This window comes from Zootoca vivipara, chromosome 3 (assembly GCF_965207765.1).
Source record: "Zootoca vivipara chromosome 3, rZooViv2.hap1.1, whole genome shotgun sequence".
In the NCBI taxonomy this organism is placed as follows: domain Eukaryota; kingdom Metazoa; phylum Chordata; class Lepidosauria; order Squamata; family Lacertidae; genus Zootoca; species Zootoca vivipara.
Window position 1 is genome coordinate 29,953,520 of NC_142586.1, and position 21,692 is coordinate 29,975,211.

General features: G+C 47.3%; 1 protein-coding gene and 1 long non-coding RNA gene across 3 annotated transcripts in view; one reads left to right on the forward strand and one right to left on the reverse strand.

Moving 5' to 3' along the window:
• The window catches only part of ELOVL5 (ELOVL fatty acid elongase 5), a 61,954-nt gene extending 45,540 nt beyond the window's left edge, over nt 1–16,414 (reverse strand). The window contains exon 1 of one of the 2 annotated variants that reach the window (XM_035109795.3): nt 16,271–16,414. In XM_035109795.3, coding sequence (XP_034965686.1) covers nt 16,271–16,328 — 58 coding nt within the window. In that variant the 5' untranslated portion in view covers nt 16,329–16,414. Of the gene's footprint in view, nt 1–16,008; nt 16,131–16,270 lie in introns of those variants that run through there. The other variant, XM_088665758.1, reaches the window with a different exon arrangement.
• Nucleotides 15,971–19,102, forward strand: LOC148686202 (uncharacterized). The gene is made up of 2 exons (XR_015948890.1): nt 15,971–16,106; nt 18,270–19,102. It is a non-coding gene; the product is annotated as an uncharacterized LOC148686202 (long non-coding RNA).
• The last annotated feature ends 2,590 nt before the right edge of the window (nt 19,103–21,692 follow it).

Sequence of the window (21,692 nt, forward strand, 5' to 3'; positions counted from 1 at the left end):
ATTGTGACATGTCTAGCTTTGCCCAGAGAGAACAGGAAATGGGGAAAGCAGGGGATGAGTGAAGGCCATGCCAGCGAACAAACAGCTAACAAACTGCTAGAAGAGAACAGCTTTGTCCATCATTACAATCTTTCTGTGCATTATGCAGGAAGGGAAGAGAACATTAGATATATTCTCTGTTTGGGCAGCAGGAGTGCAAGACCCAATCACAGTTGTTTCTAGATTGCATTCAGAAGAAATCTGGGGTTCTCTGCAAGTTTGGCCATGAGATCAGGAATGACAGACAAGCTTTTCTCCAGAGAAGCTTTTCGACATTATTTGTCTTCCTCTGCAATGTCTGGGAATATGAAAGTGTTGAGTGTGTTCTAAACTGCCTCGCCCCAATTGGATTGTGTGCCCTACAATATGCACCAAAATTATCTGCAACGCAGTGGCAGACATTATTTGTTTCCATAGCTCCGCCAGTGGGCTTTCAATAGAACACAACTTGGAGTTTATTGGCTTAATGAATCAGTTTGGACAATTATGTCTTGACTTAATAAGGCAAGATATGAAGGGCTCATTCCCCAACACATGCAGCCCTTTGTTCTTGCCTTCACACAATTAAACCAGGAAGCCACTAATTAACCAGAGTTTCCCATTTCATGTGAAATAAGGAAACTATGGTTACCAGCTTCATAACAAGCCAGACTATTAAACAAACTCCAAGCCAGGGATAAATACCCTGGCTTGTTCCAAAGCTGGCAACCATAGATCCCTAGTTCAGATGAACTAGGAAGCTAAGATGAATCCTAGTTTAACTGCAACTCACATGGATGGCAAAACAAAGAGGCTGTGTATGTGTGTGAGCAAAAGGCTTGTTCATATCTTGGCTTATTAAGCAGAGAGACAATTGTGCAAACATGGTTCATGTAAAAGCCCCCCCCCCCAACACAGAAAGGATGAAAACCACTGCTCTAGAATGTCTCAAAATCCTTTGCATCATACAGATACTTCAGCCAGGATACAAGGGTTCCATAGATAAGTGGGAATATGAGGTAAGAAAATCTCAGGATCACTCACGCTCATCACCATCAACTTGGCATCGTTTGCCTGGATAGTTCACATCCACATTTATTCTGAAGTAAAAACACCCAGGATATCGCCAGCCTGTGCACCCATGTTGTATTTCGATCTGTTATTGCAGGAGACTCTAGGAGCAATGCCTTCGATAATAAATAAATAATATTCGATAATAAATAAATCAGGCATCCCCAAACTTTGGCCCTCCAGATGTTTTGAACTACAATTCCCATCTTCCCCGACCACTGGTCCTGTTAGCTAGGGATCATGGGAGTTGTAGGCCAAAACATCTGGAGGGCCACAGTTTGGGGATGCCTGAAATAAACAAATGCTTCACATTCAACCCTCACTTCTAATGAGAAATAATTTTACATGCACTGTTGATGCCGATATTTATAAAGACAGCAAGATCATTAAAACGATTAAGGGAGCAAGAAGACTACATTCCAACACGGATTTTCCCATTATCCTCTTGAATAAGCAGTCCACTCACAGGCTAATTTATAGAATGTCCATATACCCACAGTCTTTAAAACAATATGAATCAGGGCTAATTTATCTTGAAAATGTGTGCCAGCGGTATACGTTAGTTATATACTCAGCTACTTACTGAGGAAGCTCATGTTCTAAACATGCCAAGTTTGGAAATTCAGGATTCAGCCTTGGAGTGAGGGCTAGTGGAAGCAGAAGAACTTTTCAGCATTTAACTACAGCCACTCATCGGCCATTAAAGAAGAAGCAAGACTACAGTAGTTCTGAGAGGGGGAAGTTAAATCAGAGGCTAGACAAATTCTGAGTTTCTGGGGGAAAGGTAACTATGGGTTGATACAACCACAAATAGGATATAGATTCTACTATAGCCAGGAGAGAATGGTGGCCATGATGTGGGTGATGAGATTCCTCCCTCTCACATTTGAAAAATAAAGCAAACCCTCCCTCACAATGTAGGCTGGGTTTAGTGCCAGGAAGCACAAATTGCTGAGCAGGGCTGTAGTGTGGGCAGAGTTGATGCTAACCAGCTGATTGGAGGACATTTCCCCGGTTGAAGGGGCACAAAGAGGCAGTTCTTTATAAACCAAGAAACAACCAGCCCACGAGTTTTCCAGTTTTAATGCTTCATCCGTCCTATCTGGGTACCAAAACTTTTGCTCTGCCTGCACAACTTTTCTGATGACTGGTCGGGGTTTTCCTTTCTGCATGAATGGCGGCTTGTGCCCAAATTGAGAAACGTTCCATGCCCCTTAAATATCTTTGTGTTCCTCCAGCAAGTAAATGTCAGAGTTATTCGCATGCACTGGGGAAAACATATTTGGGGGGTGGGTGGGGGGTGTTTAATGCCTAATATTCCAGAATTCTAATACAGTGGTACCTCTACTTACGAATTTAATGCGTTCTGAACGCACATTTGTAAGTCGAAAAAAATTGTACGTCGAATCCCATAGGAATGCATTGGGAGAAAAAAATTGTAAGTCGAAGCAACCCGATCTAAAAATTCGTTAGTAGAAAAAAATCCTATCTAAACCACATCCAAGATGGCGGACGGAGCTCCGTTCATAAGTAGAAACATTCATAAGTAGAAGTAAAATAAAAAAATTCCTTCAGTAGCACCTTAAAGACCAACTAAGTTTTTATTTTGGTATGAGCTTTTGTGTGCATGCACACTTCTTCAGATACACTGAAATAGGAGTCCCCAGGCACTTATGTGGAGAAGGGGTGGGGAGGGGGAGGGGTGGGGAGGGGGTATCACTCAGAAGGGTGGTGGAAGTGGGTGATTGACTGACTGATAGCTGTTGATGGCTGAAAACGACTGCAAATGGTTTTGCATGAAAAAGCAAGGGTTGAGATGGCTGAAGATCGCTTTATCATGTATAATGAGATAAGAATCCAATGTCTCTGTTCAAACCAGGTCCCTCCATGGTTTTGAGCTTGGTGATAAGTTGTAATTTAGCAACTTCTCTTTCCAGTCTATTTCTGAAATTCTTTTGTAGCTGTCTTTGGATTCTTATCTCATTATACATGATAAAGCGATCTTCAGCCATCTCAACCCTTGCTTTTTCATGCAAAACCATTTGCAGTCGTTTTCAGCCATCAACAGCTATCAGTCAGTCAATCACCCACTTCCACCACCCTTCTGAGTGATACCCCCTCCCCACCCACCCCCTCCCCACCCCTTCTCCACATAAGTGCCTGGGGACTCCTATTTCAGTGTATCTGAAGAAGTGTGCATGCACACAAAAGCTCATACCAAAATAAAAACTTAGTTGGTCTTTAAGGTGCTACTGAAGGATTTTTTTTATATTTTACTTCGACCCAGACCAACACGGCTACCTACCTGTATTTGTAAGTAGAGCTATTCATAAGTAGAGGTACCACTGTACTGTCAGAGATCAGGAGATTAGAAGGGGGATTGTGTATCTGCCTGAGCTCTGGGGAAACCTGGTTACTGTGATTAAATTTTGTCTGCAGCTAATGACTGCTGTCACTGGCACCATCGCCTCTACCTGCCATCTCTCTCTTCCGAACTGAGCTCACAAACTGACAGCTTGCATCTGTCCAAAGGAAGTGGTACAAAACAGATGCCTCAAACCACATGCGCCAACCCCACCCTCCCTCCCCACCAAGACTAGGATGGTGCTTGCACACATGCCACGCAAATGGAAACATTGTGGATCCATTGCGGATCTTTCACAAATGCCAAGTTTTTCACAGTAAAAGGGAGGGGAAAGCTGTTTCTCCCGAGTACATTATTGTGGAATTTTAGCTAAATAATGAGGATGTTGTGTGCCAGAATGCCCCCTCCCCATCCAAGCCCCCCCCAGCAACTATACCACTTTACATAGTTACGTGGCAAAAGGCCCCAAGTCACACTTCCCCAAAACAAAACATGAACTGAAACACAGCCGTCCTTTAAAATTCGCACTTCCCTGAATTTTGCTGGGTAGTTCTCCAAACAACTGATGCTTACAAGAACAAACATACCAGAGTAAAATGCATATAATCAAGAAATTAACATAGAAAAAATGCATTATGTTGGAGGAAATCGCTTCGCAAAAATGGGTTTAATTAAGCCAAACTGCACACACACACACGTGTGTGTATATGAGAATAAATTCGCTCCTGAAAGCGGGTGAGTACAAACAGGTGTGGAAATGTGGAGAAAGTTTGGAAAAATTAGAAACTGCAAGGAACTGAAATGGGCACATTCACCCATCTCTACTTGCCACACTCTCACCCATGTTTAGGATTTTCAGCTCCTTTAAACTTACGTCAGCTCACTGCTTTACAGAGTAACTCTGGGACTAAAGTATAGATTTTGCAGATAATTATAGAAGAGACTATTTTGATGTCCCCCTGCACTTAACACAGCACACCAGTAACGGGAAGCAGAGAAATCGACAGGAACCAGATTAAAGAGGCAAAGTTTTATTCCCGTTATTAACAGCACTGCTAACTAAGACTGTAGATTAACTCTGTCTGTTGGACTGGATTTCAAGACATTATCTTTTATTCTTAGAAAGGCAATGGAGAACAAAGGAGAGGTAAAGTTTTAAGATGTAGTGTTGCAAGAGTCTCATTGGTATGAACACTCACAACAATTCACCCACCATACTGATAGTTCTTTGTGGATTGAGCTGGATGTGGGCATAGACCACAGAAAATGTATGGAGAAGATTTCTAAACAAATATGGCTACAAGCCACAAATTTAGCTTGCAATGGTGGTAGCTATCAAAGTGCCCTAACCTTTGGGGCTGCTGTTAACAGAAAGGTCCACGATTTGTCATGACCTTTAGCACACAAAGCAATTCACTGCCTCCACTTCCCGAGGGAGGTCAAGACTGCACTTGTTTTACAGCAGGGGAAAACAATCTGAGTTGTATAACAAGGATTATATAGGGTTAGTAAAATAAATAATCACCTCCAGATTGGTCCCTTCTCCGAAACAGTGACCATTGCAGGGAAATTGCAGGGAAATGCACTAAAAAGTGTGGGACAATGACTTCTTGATACGGTAGGAAGCATAGCTGCTGCTAAAAGTAATCAGGACGAATGCTATATATAACCTCCCAGCTAACAACTCCTAAGGCAGGCTCGGTGATATCATCATACAGTGGTACCTTAGTTCTCAAATGCCTTGGGACTCAAACAATTTGGAACCCAAACACTGCAAACCCAGAAGTAAGTGTTCCGGTTTGCGAAGATTTTTCGGAAGCCGAACGAGCTCCATTTTGAGTGTTGCGCTTCCGATTTGAGTGCCACACTTCCGTTTTGAGCGTTACCCTGAGGTCTGTCTATTTTTGCTATTTATTTTGCGTTTTGTTTTTGTGGCTCTTTTTCTGTGTGACTGTGTGGAACCCAGTTCAGCTACTGATGGATTGATTGTGTGACTGCAGTACATTGTTTTTTGCTTTCATTTTAATGGATCAATTGTCTCGTTAGATAGCAAAATTTGTGTTAAGTTGCTGTTTTAGGGCTTGTTTTTAAAAGCCTGGAACGGATTAATGCGTTTTGCATTACTTTCTATGGGAAAGCGTGCCTTGGTTTTTGAACGCTTTGGCTTTGGAATGGACTTCCGGAATTAAGTTTGAGGACCAAGATACCACTGTATAAGATCGGGGTAAGCTTTATGCCAGTGAATCAGGATAAATGCTCAACAAAAAGGTCAACGGAAGGAGGCACAAGAGCCTGAAATCTAGCAATTTCTGTGGATTGATAATGGAAGTGAACTAGAAATCTCTCTGGCCAAAGTGCATCTTTCCGCCGAACCAAACAGTTCAGTGAACACACATTCACAGCAGACAGGAGAAGCATGTGATCAGCAACATCAAGAAATGCCTCTGGTATTGGACGGAACCACGGGAAATTGTCAGTGCAAAGATTTAAGGGTTGCAATGCTCACTTGTGCCAGGGCCGGAGGAAGGGGGTGCAGTGGCTGTGGTGCGGGGGCCCCGAGTCTCACCACTGAGGGGGGTGACAAATGGCGGGTGGAACTCACCAGGGGGCCTGCAGTGCACCAGAGCCATGCATCTCTCCTGGGAGAGACACAGTGGCTTGGGCATGCACAGACTCCGTGCTGTCCAAACGGTCCCTCCCCCCCAGCTGTAGGGCAGCTGAGTGGGGGGAGGCAGGCAGACTCCAGAGCCCCTGCAGTGCGCCCACCCCTGGGCACCCCGCCCCGGGCACCTGAGCGGCTTCCTCTGCCGTTGCCTTGTGCCAAAACCAAACAAATGGAAAATTAGCATGTCAGAGAAGGCTACACTAGAACCCACTGTTCTCTCAACCCACTCTCAACCCACATTTCAATTGTTGGCAAAAAGGATCCATTCTCATTTTCGACCCCAACCTACTGCAGTCTCAAGGGACACAGCCTGTCCAGCAGCAGGTGAGGCTATTAATTGCTTAGCTGAGTTATAATAAAGGACAGCCGAGGTTTCTCACGGACACAAGTAAGAATGAAGATGGATGCAAAAGTAAATCAAGCCTTATTTATTTGCTCCAGAGCGGTATTGCACAGAGCATAGAGTTCAGAAAAGACTGTGTCCAAGGTCCATTCCAACCTCAGAGTTCTCTAATTATTCCAGTCTTATTTTAATCTCCAAAAACAGGGGAGAAAGGTTAAGAAAACCCTGCTTGCATTCCAACAAGTAGAATTAATTACAGTTAAGGGTTTGTCTTACAGCGTTACTCCACAACAGGCATGGAGTAGAGTGGGATTATTATTTTTCGGCCGTAGCTATTATTCTGGTTTAGATGAGGTATGCAAATTCCCAGGCCTACAGTACTTGCAAGTGGGCGGCTTTTAAAAAGAATAAAAACATGGAAACACAAATGCCAGGCTTGCATTACAGAGGCACAATTAAGGAGGGAAAACATCCACAGCTTATTTTTAAGCAGATGATGGGGGGGGGAATGGAGGCAAGAAAATAATGCAGGGCGGCTGCTTTGCGGTCCACACGGTGGTTTCCTGTGAAAAAAAAGGCAACCATCTTGTGTGATGTCATTGGAACACTTCTCCCTGATCAACTTACACCTATCCTTTCCTGTAACAGCGGCTTTACAGCTTACCAGAAAACCAAAAGTTGTTCTGCATGAGAGCTCCCCTCCCTCCAGTAGCACAAGCTGGATCAAAGAGGTGAATGCTAACAGAAAGACTAGTGTAGAGAAACCACACCATGGGCAGCTGCAAGGAAGGGCAAAAGCAAGAGAGAGAAGGGTGAGCCTCCTTTTTAACAGGCTTAGCAATACTAGTAGCATCTTTGCAATAAACTCCCCCCAAGCTCTGAAAGACCAGCTCCAAGGAAAGGCTTAGATTTCCCTGCCTAAATTAACTGATCAAATAAAAATTCATGGAATCATCCTGTCTTGCTCCTAATGCACTTTGTATAAGGTTACCAGACGTCCCTGTTTCCTGGGGACAGTCCCCGGATTTACAAATCAGTGCCCATACAAAATCCATTGAAGTTGAAAAGTGTCCCCAGATTCATTGGGGGAAAAAACTGGTAACCTTAACTCTGTAATTACTTGGTTCATAGTACAAGTTTGTCCAGCACATAATGGTTAAATGTCTTCTAAAGAGAATATACCGTAATCCCCACCAACGTTCTTTTCTGGCTGACAACATAATGATTCTTCATGCTTCAAAACTGGTTAGGAGGAGCAAGAATTCTATCATATCAATCCTTTACTCAAACATTACTCGAAGTCACAACCAGGATACTTGTCTCCTGTTGTTTGGAGAGCATCTTGAATTGAATCAATTAGTGCAATTGCTTCTTGCCCTGCCCCATCAAGACCTGAAACCCTTTCGTGCTCCCAGGAGCCTTGTGTGCTTGGCAAAGGTGTTTTGTGTTTGAAAGAAACTATAATTCCAAGGGAGCAATCTGTTATGGCATATGCACACAACCCCATCAGCATGTACGCACCAACATTATAAAACTAGGAGAAGCTTCCCGACTTCCTCCTCTCGGAAAAAAGATCCCAAGGATCCAACAGATTCCAGCCAGGAAAGGTAGGTTTTTAGCTCTTTGTTCACCCAATATTCCCAAGCAAAGGGAAGATCGCCCATCACTGTCCTCAAGGAAGAAGAGTCTCTCCACTTTGAGCAAAAGCCCCGGGGGACCTTCTCTCTATCTTCCCTTTCATTTCTGGACCACATCCTAGGAAAGGATTTAACGCGGTGCTGACAAAAGTGTGGTGCTGAGAACGCCAAGGTTGCAGGTTCGATCCCCGTCAGGGACAGCTGCATATTCCTAAATTGCAGAGGGTTGGACTAGATCAGGCATCCCCAAACTGTGGCCCTCCAGATGTTTTGGCCTACAACTCCCATGATCCCTCGCTAACAGAACCAGTGGTCAGGGATGATGGGAACTGTAGTACAAAACATCTGGAGGGCCGAAGTTTGGGGATGCCTGGACTAGATGATCCAACCCAAGTCTATGGTTCTATGACCGTAAACTACAAAAACCATTTCAAATCCAAATCGGGTAGAGACTGGGATAAAAAAAAAAAATTCCCTCAAAAGGGTGGTTGAAAAGGAAAGGTATTCAATAGGCACCAGAAACAAACAATGGAGATGGTGCCTACTAGATATGTAATAGCAGGGAGTTCTGCGGGGAAGGTGCCACCACAGTAAAGGCCCCGTGCCTACATCGCAGGGCCTCCTGCAAATCTAGTGGTGTGGACTCTACAGGATGCTGCAGAGCAGAGTGATCCGTTGGGTATATAAGGAGTGAGACAACCTTTCAGGTTTCTGGTGCCACTACCTTCGCCTGGCAGCTTACTGGCAAGCACTGCAATTCTTTCATAAGTGGCGTAACATGACGGCACTCGCCTGCCCTAGTGAGCAGCTTGAGGTGCTGCCTTTACCCCAGAAGCAGCTTCCAGGGAAGGCAGCCCATCTGAAGAAGATTACACTGTGGGGTTCCATGTAAAAAGGCAGCAAAATAGTCGTTATATTTTTACTAATATGCAAAAAAAAAAAAAAAGCATTTGAATTTCCTGCCTCAGGCATCAAATTCTCCAAGAACCTCCTGTAAAGGTAGTAAACATAACCCTGCTATATTTAAAAAAAAACCCATTTAAGTCTGTTGCTTCTCTGGCAACCATTTAACACCAATTAAGGCCTCCACTTCCTTTCCTCCCTCCCATTTCCTGCCTTTATTATCCATCTTTGCTTCTGCTTCCCTCTCGCACCTTCAGAACTACGAAACACAATTCTGTTGCTGATGTAGATTTAAAAACATATTTGCATCTTGCTCTCAGCACTGGACCATTTTTAAGTATTGCTTTAAAAAAAAAAGCAAAACAAAAACACATTAAAAGCAATATCAGCTACCTGAGGCATTGCTATTGCCAGCTTCCTGCATCCTTAGCAGCCGGAAGGGAGAGGAGCTTAGTTCTCCCTTCGTTCAGTATCCCTCCTGCAGCGATTCTAAGGGCCACTTCCAAAATGGCACCAGGAACCTTGACATGCGAGGCTGTGGGGTGTGTAATGGGAACTTAAAAGCCCACATTGGCCAGAATGCCCATTTGTAGTACAATTGCCTCTTGTTCACTTCCTGTTCTGCTTGGGGATCAATAAGTGCTTAAATTGCCTCTTCTAAAGTTCTGTTCTTTTTGTGCTGAAGTTTATAGGTGCCTGTAATGCACACAAACGCTTTGGAGACTATAGGTTTTAGATTCATGTTTTAAAAAAATTAACAACAAAAATAGCCTCTTGAAGATTTCTGTGTAGAAGCACTCCAAGGAGTGGGGTGGTGGTGGGGTACCTCAGGCCTGGGGGCAGAATACAGCCCTTCAGCTGGCCCTTGGCCACAATAAGATCAATAAGCAACAAAAAATTGCACATAAAAGTGCACAATAAGAGCCTAGCTAGCAATATCGTGTGTGTGTGTGTGTAAAGGTAAGATAAAAGTTAAAGAACCCCTGGATGGTTAAGTCCAGTCAAAGGCGAATTATCTATAGTGGTACCTTGGTTTGCAGCTGTTTTGGATTACAACCGTTTTGCATTACAACCATTTTGGATTACAACCACGTCAAACCCGGAAGTGCGTGTCCCTTTTTTTTGGATTACAACCAATTTTGGAGTGCAGGCCCCATTGGCAAAAGCGCACCTTGGGTTACAACCTGTTTTGGTTTACAACCAGACCTCTGGAATGGATTATGGTTGTAAACCAAGGTACCACTGTACTTGCACATGCTTTCAAACTGCTAGGTTGGCAGAAGCTGGGACAGAGCAACAGGAGCTCACCGTCACATGGATTCGAACTGCTGAGCTTCCAATTGGCAGGCCCAAGGGGCTCAGTGGTTTAGACCACAGTGCCACCCATGTCCACACACACACACACACACACACACACACACACACACACACACACTTGTATATATGTCACACACATACATATACTCTCCATGCAAACATACCAGGATTCTAAACACTCTAAACACTCCCTCCAACTTTTTATTTAAGCCATTTTGGAGGGCAAGGTTTTTGAATGTTGTAGTGTGGGAGAAATTCAAAACATGGGCAAAGCTGTTTTGTGAATCTTAGAGAGGAGCTACTAGCAGGTGTGAGGGCCAGTCAGGATGGAGAAATCCCTTCACCCTCGGTTATGCTACCTGGAAGTTACAGCCCCCGATAGCAGCCATGATGAGGCTCAGAGATGATAAGGATCACCAACTTTGACTCCGTTTAACCAACCTCAAAGGCTTGTGGTGCAGATGGCAGGAGAGCAACGTTTGCCTCCTTGAGCTCCTTGGAAGAGAGGTGGGATGGAAATTCAAACAAACTCTGCGCCCTTCACAATAACTCAAGGCTCCCATGGGAGGCTCACTGCAAGCAGCAGTGAAAGCAACACAGCACCGTAGAAGATACATTGACAACAGTTAAGCAGCCTCTGATGGAAAAGCCCTGGGAATAAGACTAAGGAAGGCTTGGAACCAACGCACATCACAAGAGGAATATTTATTTGCAACAGCAATGCAAATACGGCAACTATTCCTTTCAAATGAATAACAGGCCAGACTGCAGCATGCACAGGGAGGCCGGGTTTGTTGTGTGCACTGGCAGAAAAGTGCAGGTGTGTTTTATAACACTTCTTAATAGGGATATACCCTCCCAACCCCAAAGACAAACAGAAGGAAAAGCAAAACAAATCACTCAGATTAGTACACACACTTGTCAAATGCTGTGTCTCGTCTTCACTCCAAAGCATTGCAATGTTCTAAGGAGTATCTGTAATTCACACAATCCTTCCAGTCCAGTCCAAAACAGCCTTGTGCATATTAACCAGACAAACCCCCCAGATGAGCACAGCAGATGCGCAGAATAAATAAGCACTGACATGGTAGCAAACATGCCGTCGCCAGCCTTACAGGACTGCCTACCTACAGCTAATCTCTACTGATGCTACCCATATCTCCCCATCCCCGACCACAGACAAACCGGCATCCCATTCTTTCATGCAGGCAAACATGTCTCTCCCAGACTCCTTGCAGTGCCATGCCAAGCTCAAGGGAGTGCAGTACAGCGAATGCTACCAGTGAGAAACCAGATACTCCTATGTACAACTGCCCACTTCTTCCTGAGCTCCTGTACCTTCCCCAGAAGGAATGACAGAGTGACAGGTTCCTCTTAGAAGGAAGGTGCTATAGCAGAAGTTCTCCAGCTGTAGTCCATTGCCTACTGAGGGTTCATTCCCTCCATGTGGGGGGGGCTGGGGAAAGGTTGCAGAACAGTTGAGAATATCTGCACCCTGCATTTGACTTTTCTGCCCCCACCCCACCCCACTGGCAATGGAGATGGAGACTGTTTAAACCAGGGCCAGATTATCAAAACAGGCTAGCCAGACCCCTAAGCTAGGGCCAATCACTTTCATAATACAGTGCCTCTAGGAAAAATGTACGTTAAAGGCAAGGCTACAGTTATTAAGGTATAAATATATATTGTTACAGAGATTATGGGGCAGATGGAGGTCAATTTGGGAAGGTAGTCCATCTAGGAGAAGGGAAACTGATCCTAAACCTCTGCTACTTTGAGGGATATCTTCAGGAGAAGAAAAGGCTAAGGAGTAAACCCTACACAAATTCAGACTGTTACTATACTTTGCTTTGGACCATGTCAGGCCAGGGGCCAAGAGGGGAGTCTTGTTGCCTGGGCAGCCCAGGACCTCCATACACACTGCCCAGGCTTGCACCCTGGAGACGTTACTTCAGGGCTGTTAATGCAGAGGTTTGACTTCACACACACACACCAGAGGCACACTCCATTGTCTCTTGGGACAGACAGATAACAACAACAGGAGTTATTAATGTAAGAGTTATGTGCATGCTTTGATTTGTAGGACAAAAATAATAGTGTGTTAAGTACTCCACACCAAGATTGCAGCAGTTTTCAACTGATCCACAAGGAAAAAGTGAGAACTGCTGCTTTGGGTCGGGTGACCTCATCACAGAGTTCACACTCCAATGTGCTGACTGGTGTCTTTCAATCAAGTCGCCCATGTGCAAGATCATTGACTGATGGATGGGCTTCAGAACTGTCAGCCGCTGTGATGTGTCTGTTGCTACTGCTACCTTGGCTCATTGCTATGGCTATTCTTGTGCATTCTGCCAGCAGCAACAAGGTTACATTGATGCTAGGCCTAGTGTAGGAGGACCATAGGATCAGACTGCCAGGCAAGACCTTGCTGTTTCTCTTCTTCCGGGTGCGGTTGAGTGCTTTGTACTCAGCATATTTTTGCCCTGGGAAGGCAGGATTTTGTGTCTCAAGATCAAACCTCCTTGCTGACTAAGCAATGGTGTTGCCTTTCCATGTCAACAAAAAGGTGATCTCTGCAATACAGAATCTTTTTGTTTTCAAGAGCATACTTTCAACTCAGCTCCATCCACTTTCTCAGCTAACATAGGAACATGATTAGGCACTAAGGAAAGGCAGTTGATGAATGTTTATAAATCCAACATCTAATCAGACTCAAGTTAGAAGTGCATATTCCCTCCCACCCCCTGCCAAAAAAATATATATTGAAAAAATCACTGCCTTAGGGATGCCTTATCACCAATACATTTGTCTAGTCAAAAGATTCCAAGCTGCTTTGCATAATTCCCCAGAGTGGGGGGGGGAGACAAGCAACTCCTATTTCAGCTGCTCTGGAGTTTCCCCTGCCTTTTCCAAGGCACAGAACCACAATCAAGTGGGATTGAAGAGTTCCATAAAAACAACTACATTCATTTGCTTTTGTGGGGACAGATAAACTTTGCTTCCAAACTCTACGTCTAATCAAGTCACCCTTGATTGAGATAAGAAGGAATGATCCTTGATTGAAAGCCATTGGCAATGATGTTATGTGACAGGTAGGCAGCTGTGTTGGTCTGACATAGTCGAAACAAAATTTAAAAAATCCTTCTAGTAGCACCTTAGAGACCACCTACCGTAAGTTTGTCATTGGTATGAGCTTTCATGTGCATGCAGATAAGTGTGCACGCACACGAAAGCTCATACCAATGACAAACTTAGTTGGTCTCTAAGGTGCTACTGGGAGGATTTTTTAAAAAAATTGTTTCGATGTTATGTGAGCTGGGAGAGTTTTTTACACCTTCCTCTGAAGCACAGAGTACAGGCTTGCCCAACTCTTCAGTGCATACCAGCAAGTCCCTTTGGAGTTCAAATGGAATCACTCAAAGATAAGCAGGCGTAAGATTACAGCCTTAGTTTATATTATTTAGGTGTAGCACACCTAAACACTGGGCCAAAAACAAATGAAGCAGTTTAAGCAGCCTGTTGCCCAAAGAACATTGGTTCCCATCTAGCTCAACAAAAACTGAACATAGAAAGTTCTCCAACTGAACTTAAAAAGTTCTCCAATTTCTAACGATGTATAAAAAGTAGCATCAAGGCAGAAGGCTGCCCTTCACAGTTTAACAAAGCAACTCTATGCATGTTTACATGGAACCAAATCTCACTATGTTCAGTGGGGCTTACAATGGGGGTGGGGGTGGGGAGAGCATGGGACTGCACTATATCCAGATTTTTTAAAAAAGGTGGGGGAGGTCAGTTTTGTGATAAGAGTGATGGGAAGATCCACGGGTGTGTGATTGCTTAGTGGAATTTTTATACCCTCAAACAAATGGGAAGGAATGCTGAATGAAGTGCCAACATTGTTTCACCTCCCTGCAACTTTGTGCAAACAAATAAGAATCAATGCTTCAATAAACAGGTCATATGGAAGGGATCCAAATCTCCCCTAGGAACAGGGATGGTTGCCAGGGAAAATTAATAAAAATAAAAATTATTATTCATTGGACTTACAGTACTCATCATATGGGGGGGGGTGCTTTCTAACCCTCTAGAAGGCAGAGCTCAATGAAATGTTTAAGGGCAAGAAGCATGTTCTTCTCTGGTAGTTTTAATGCTGGTCTCTCCTTCCTGAGGAAGGACACACTGTTTTCCTGTAAGGAAGTGGGCCTTTGGGATTGCACTGATTGCTGTTGGCAGGAGACATCAGCCACTTGGCTACATAACTAGGCTACACAGCCTTCCAAGTGTCGAGTGGGAATCCTGAGCAGAAAGCCAAACTGGAGCAAACTTTCCATTGCAAGCCTTCCTTTCTAGCCAAGATTGCTTATCACAGAAGGGCCCCAGAAACACGTTGCTCAGCGCAATACAAGGCAGGGGACTTGCAGCACCCCGGCAGCCAAGTTAAAGGACCCCTGACCATTAGGTCCAGTCGTGACCAACTCTGGGGTTGCGCGCTCATCTCGCATTATTGGCCGAGGGAGCCGGCGTATAGCTTCCAGGTCATGTGGCCAGCATGACAAAGCCGCTTCTGGCAAACCAGAGCAGCACATGGAAACGCCGTTTACCTTCCCGCTGTAGCAGTTCCTATTTATCTACTGTACTTGCATTTTGACATGCTTTCGAACTGCTAGGTTGGCAGGAGCTGGGACCAAGCAACGGGAGCTCACCCCGTCACAGGGATTCGAACCGCCGACCTTCTGATCAGCAAGCCCTAGGCTCAGTGGTTTAACCCACCACACCACCTGGGTTCTACTAAGTTAAAGGACCCCTGACCATTAGGTCCGGTCGTGACCGACTCTGGGGTTGCGCGCTCATCTCGCATTATTGGCCGAGGGAGCCGGCGTATAGCTTCCAGGTCATGTGGCCAGCATGACAAAGCCGCTTCTGGCAAACCAGAGCAGCACAAGCCAAGTTAAGCTAGATCAAACAAGCTACCTAGGTTTATTGGGACACTTCACACAGCACAGACCCCAGATTCCCTGGAAGCATTTCGTTTCTGTGCAATTAGACCGTCCCAGGCCGAGTGTGCACGCCTATTTTCGACATGGATACATGCGGCCGGAAACGGCTTCCCATGGCGGCGAGATGAGCGCTCGTCACACGTGAACAACGACCTGCATCCACAAGAGTTTTCCTGCACGGGGTGGGAAAGAGACCTGCTTGCTCCGATGACGCGGGACCGGGGCTGCAAAGTGACAGCTGCCGGCACACACACCAGCACCTCCTTCCCCCGCCAGAAGCGGCGGATGATGTTTGTACAAACGCGGAGCTTTCGCAGCACTTGTTGCCGATCTCTCCCTCTGCCTCTCCCTCTGCCCCTGCTGGGCAGAAACCGGCTAGCAGGGAGTTGCTCCGCGAGCCCGAAACATTCTCAAACTCGAGACGGAGCCGCCTCTTCCGCTGATCGCCCGCAGCAATAACGGGGAAGCGAAAGGCGAGGATGCACGTGGAGCCGCCATCGGGGGGCCCGCCCTAAACCGGTTCTCTCTCCCCCCACCCCACCCCGGTGTGTGTGTAGGATTGGACGGCGGGGACATAATCAATAGCAACAGCCCACCACATCCCCCCGCGCACTGCCATTTGCACGAACACTGCCTAGAAACACCACCCAGCTCCCTCCATCCTCCCCAGCCGACAGCACTTCGGAGTCTACCCCTCGGCAAGCCCAGGGCGTCCGTCAGCTGATTCCAGCCCGGGCTGAGGGCGTGCGAGATCCCAGTCCCCGGTCCTGCCCCGCGAGCAGAAAGGAAGGTGAGCCCGCGCCCTCTCGCTCTCGCTCTTTCCTTCTCTTTCCCCTTACAAGGGCAATGGGAGTCTGGGGAGCATCCGCCCTGGAAAAGCAACAGCTTCCCCACCCACTTCGCAGCCGGCGGAGGCCCAGCCTCGCCAACGCTGGCCAAGCGCGGATCCCTTACCTTTTTGCGCGCACTCAGCAGCAGGCAGTTTTAAGGTGGCGATAGATCCCGGCAGCATTAAAACCAAAAAATAAATAAAAAAATAAGGGAGGCGGGGAGATAGCGGTAAGCAGCAGCCAGCCGGCTCAGTCACGCTGCAGAGGCGGGGGAAAGGGGCGGGTTCGAGCCTCGGCGCTCAGGCACCGCCAAGGAGGGGGGGAAAGGAAGGGGGCGCGATCTCCGGCTAAATTGTGGGCTGACTGTGACGTAACAATCGCGGCGGGAGACAAATGGGAAGAGCTCTGGCAAGAAGGGGCGTTGTGACGCCACGGGGGCAGGGTTGGGGGGGGAAGAGGGTTAGGGAGGGACAATGGAACGCTCGGCCGGAGGAGGGAAGGCATGAATGGGGAAGGTTAGAGCCGCCGGGCAGCGCCAGTGCCTGACCTTGAGGCTATGCTCCTGCGCATATTTGCATTCGCGCAGTTGGCAACAACAAGCCCGCGTTTGTGCATATTTCTGTGCAGGCGAGTCCATAGGGTTTCCTCCCAAGTAAGGCTGCCGTCCTTCCCATGCAGAGCTAGGCGCGTTTAAAAGCGCGGATTTCTGTGGGTTTAGGCGCGCCTAACTCCGGATAGGCTGCGCGTGGGAATGAGGCCGCCGCGGTGGGTCTCCTGATTTCCAAGCAAACACGCGCGGAATCCCTTGCTCGGCTTTTTCTCTCCTCTCCTTTAAGAGAAATCCTAAGGTTGCGGGCCGAGGGACATCCAGGGGAAACCCCGAGTTAATTGTGTGGAGGCAGAGTTCTGAATCAACGCCCGAGTTTGCGCTCGAAACCTCCCGCGGCATCTGGCGACAGCTCCGGGGGCTAGGGCGGTGAGGAGCCTAAAAGTTTCCAACAGCTACCGTATTTGGAGGGGGATTAGCAGCTCATAATAACTACGAAAAAGCAGAGGAAAGGAAAAGCAAAGCGACACCCTCTTGAAGCGCCCGCGGATCCTAACTAAACAAGTTGACGTGGCAGCGCTGAACTTAAGGGCTATTTTTGCACCCTCCTGCTTCGCCTAGGATCAGACGCGCGGCATAAGATGAGCGGAGCGCAAGCGGGTTGAGCGGTCCTGTGGAAGTCAGAGGCCGGCCAGCGGGGTAGGCGGACCCTCACGACAAGTGGGGAAAGGGGAGGGCGGAGAGTTGAGGGGGAGGGGAGTTGGAGGCGAGATTCCGCCACTGGAGTGCGGAGCTCTTCCGAAACAGCTGGGCCGATGGATGCTGGTCGCCTGGAAGGCGCGCAGGTTGCGCTGACCCGCCTGCGTAAAGCCTTGCTCTTCACATCCCCCCCCCGCCTCCACCCGGTCCCTTCCACGCTGGCTGCAGCCTTGCCCTTCGGCCCCGTGGAGGATGGGTGGGTGGGTGGCGCTCTCGCCCTTGAATTCCCATTTGGGACAGATACCTACGGGGAGGGGGGGGGCAGGGAGGAAAAGGAAGACTTGGCTCCCCTTCCTCCCCACCCCACCCCACCCCGCCTGCCGCCGCCGCACCTCCGCCAGAGCGGAGGGCGGGCCCCGGCTGACTTCGCTTGTTTCTCCAATGCGCTGCACACCCTTGCCCGGCGCTCACCCTATTTACCCGGCGGCGGAGGTGTCCAATCGGAGCGGCGAGGGGGAGGCGCCTCGGGATTTCGGGGGGGGGGTTCGAGCGCGCTGACCCGGCTACCCTGCACCCGGTTCAGCGGACTCTGGGGCGGGGTGGGGGAATGATGTGGATTTTGGCTAAGGGCGTTTGTGGTGCCTGAGAATGAAATAGCTTTAAAGCAACAAAACTACATCCCCCCCCACACTTTTTTTTTGTTGCATTTCCTGCTTTTGCAAAGCCGTTGTATAAAAGCCCCAGACTCGATCCGTTTCAAACCAGGACATTCTGTGCAACGTTCACAAATGTCACAAAAGTTGGAAGTGTTCACACTTGCAGTGAAAAAGCCGTTGCCTCTTCTGTGCCCTCGCCCCAATGATGCATCTCTTTTCAGTTGCGCTGTTCAGGAGAGATAAGGAGGAGGGCTCTTGCATAATTTTACCACCACAACCAAGATCCGAATGAGGAAATGGAACAGAATATCCTCAGAGTCAACTAAGCCCCAAGGCCTGACATGGCAACACTCACTGCACCATTCAGACGAGAATCCTTCAAGCAAGAGAACAGAGTGGCTTCGAAGCTTCTTTTCTATCCTAGGACTGGGGCGGGTTATACAGTGCCAGGGTTTGCCAACTTTTCTGGGCTCATGGGCACATTTGCAAGCTACAGAAACTGTTGTGGGAGTTGTTAATGTAGATAATATTGATGTCATGTAGTGGCTGGATGCAGAGCAGTGGTAGGAGGACCCCAGCTGGCAAACCGCCAAGGGAAGAAGGCTCAGAGCCCTGGGCTTGGTGGTGGGGCGATGGGCAAGTGGCAAGAGGGAGCAAACTGGGAGGTGTCAGAAGTAGGAGAGGTGACAGGGTTTAGTGAACAGGAAGTGGCTGAGACAGATTCTGGCTCTGAGGTTCAAGCGGAGGCCAAGAGGCAGAGTGGAGACAGGCTATGGAAGGATCCAGGGAGTCTCTCCCTCCTGCTGCAACCAGCTACCTTTCCTTCTGGTCCCCTCAAACTCACAGAGAAAGGAAGCGGGCAGGGTGGTTGTGCACAGACGCAGCCTGAGACTGCATGGGAAAGGCCCTGGAGAGGAGCAGTCTGACCTAGGGGGTCACTGGGAAGGTGGGGACCACCAGTCCTCGCAACTACAAGACCTCCTAGAAAGAGTTGCTGAGGCCACTAGGCCAGAACTGTGGTTGTTTCCTTGAATAAAGAGTTGAGTTCACTGGCCTTGGGTGAGTTACTGCTTTGCTGATGACCTGCGCCCGACTCCAGCCCTGACAATGGAGTCAGATGGGCCAAAGCGGCTTCTTCTGTTCTTACGCCTCTGAGGGTGTATGAGCAGACAGCATATTGGAAACCTATGCAATATGCATAGACCCATCATTACCTTCACAACCAGTATCTGTGGCTCGGTCAACATCACCCAGGCCACTTGAAGGTAAAGATTTTAATCTTGTGCAAACACAGCCATCTCCAAAACTATCTCTCTGTTGCAAACCTTTGCTGAATCCTAGGAAATCAAAGGGCCAAAGTCTCCAGCTTGCCCTGCAAGAAAAGGGCAGGGGACCAAAGGGGACATGTGGCACTTACATAATGTCATGCTTTTTTAACCTCACTTTTAAACCTGCCAAAGTTCTGCTGACCATAAGCACTGATTAAGCACAGAAAGACCTTTTAGGAAGGACGAGAGGGAGGGGGAAAACCTCCACTGGAGTTCCGTAACAAGTGGAGCCATGTTCAATGTGCCCTTTTCGTCCACAAATCGTGCCTAGATGAAATGGAATTGCTAGAAGTCTCAGCTTCATGGATCTTAAAACTACTGATGGAAGGAGCCCTGCTGGATCCGATCAAAGGCCCATCTAGTCCAGCATTGTGTCTCCCACAGTGGTCAACCTAATGGCTATAGGAAGCCCATAAGCATAGGAGCCAACTCATAGGGGTTGAGGTCCCTTCAGGCCCCCCAATAAAATATTTTAGGGGGCCGAGGATCCCCAAAGGTGATGGGCATTGCCATTCAAATGGTGTGCATGCCCCGTGTCTTGTGATCAGTTACGCAGGGTGGGGCTTATCTGGGCCCCCCTCCTCAGTATTTTATTAAAGTTGCCACCCCTGCCCACAAGCAGGACCTGAACACAATAGCACACTACGCATTGTGATCACCAGCAGTGGCAGACTCTGGGCTCTTATATTTCAGCAGTGCCCTGTGTGATGCTGATATTCAGTGCCCCTTGCCTCTCATGCTCCATTCTACATCACTGTTGTGGCTCCACCTGCAGCACAGCACCCAGTGCGGCCCAATCAGTCACACTACCTTAAAACCACCATCACTAGCAACTGGTTGTGACATGGAGGTAATACAGTATAAAGCCATCAGACTAGTATCCTCCCTGAATTTGCCCTGTACTAAATTACTTTTGGTGCCTGGTATTGTCACCTGCAGTTATTCTGTGCAAGGAGTCCTGCCCCTTCTGAGATTTCTTGTTTGACGCTCTGCTGTCTTTGATCTACAGTCATACCTCGGTTTAAGTAGTTTGAGTACTTTCAGTTTAAGTACTCCACGGACCCGTCTGGAACGGATTAATCCACTTTCCATTACTTTCAATGGGAAAGTTCGCTTCAGGTTAAGTACGCTTCAGGTTAAGTACGGACTTCCAGAACCAATTACACTCATACTTTGGGTTAAGTACGCTTCAGGTTGAATAGTCCGCAGACCCGTCTGGAACGGATTAATCCACTTTCCATTACTTTCAATAGGAAAGTTCGCTTCAGGTTAAGTACACTTCAGTTTACCCTGTTTCTCATATTTTAAAACATACCCATAAAATAAGCCATAGCAGGATTTTTAAGCATTCAAGGAATATAAGCCATACCCCGAAAATAAGACATAGTGATAGGCACAGCAGCAATGCCGGCCATGGCAGGAGGAGGAGGAAAAAAATAAGACATCCCTTGAAAATAAGCCATAGTGTGTTTTTTTGAGGAAAAAATAAATATAAGACGTGTCTTATAATATGAGAAACACGGTAAGTACTCCGCTGACCGTCTGGAACGGATTAATCCACTTTCCATTACTTTCAATGGGAAAGTTCGCTTCAGGTTAAGTACAGACTTCCGGAACCAATTGTGTACTTAAACCGAGGTACCACTGTACAGCACAACACCGTCCCCAGAATGTCATCCCCTGTCCTTCTAGAGGAAATGGTAGTCTCTTCTAGGGATTATGGCACGCGTTTTTTAGGTAGAATTTATATGTAAAAATCAGCACCTTCAATTATGCCAGAAAGGTGACAGACAGAGTCAGTGCAGATGTGGAGCTCCTGCCTCTGCACTTCAGCTGCGGCTTCTGGTTAGTCATCTAGAAAGCTTTATAGACAGCATATGGCAGTCAAAGAACAAATGGGGGCTTGGGGCTTGCTGGCGAACAGAGATTGCAGCCTTTAATTCTAGCCAGTGTGGTACCCTCCAGATGTTGGACTACAACTCCCATCATCCCTGATCATCTTGTCTAGGGCTGATGGGAGTTGTAGTCAACCAACACCTGGAGGCTACCTCTTTGTCAAACCATTAGTCCATCCAGCTCAGCATTATCATGCTGAATAGCGATGGCTCTCCAGGGTTTCGGACACTGAGACACTTCCAGCCCTATCTGAAGATATTGGAGACTGAGCCAAGGACATTATACATGCCAAAGCAGAGGTTCTACCACTGAGCTGTGGCCATTCTGTTGAGCAGTGATTGCCACATCTTGGCTATAAAAATGGCATGAAACTGACACTGGCTACACTTTGCAGCTGGGAATTTGATCTCTGAAAGAACT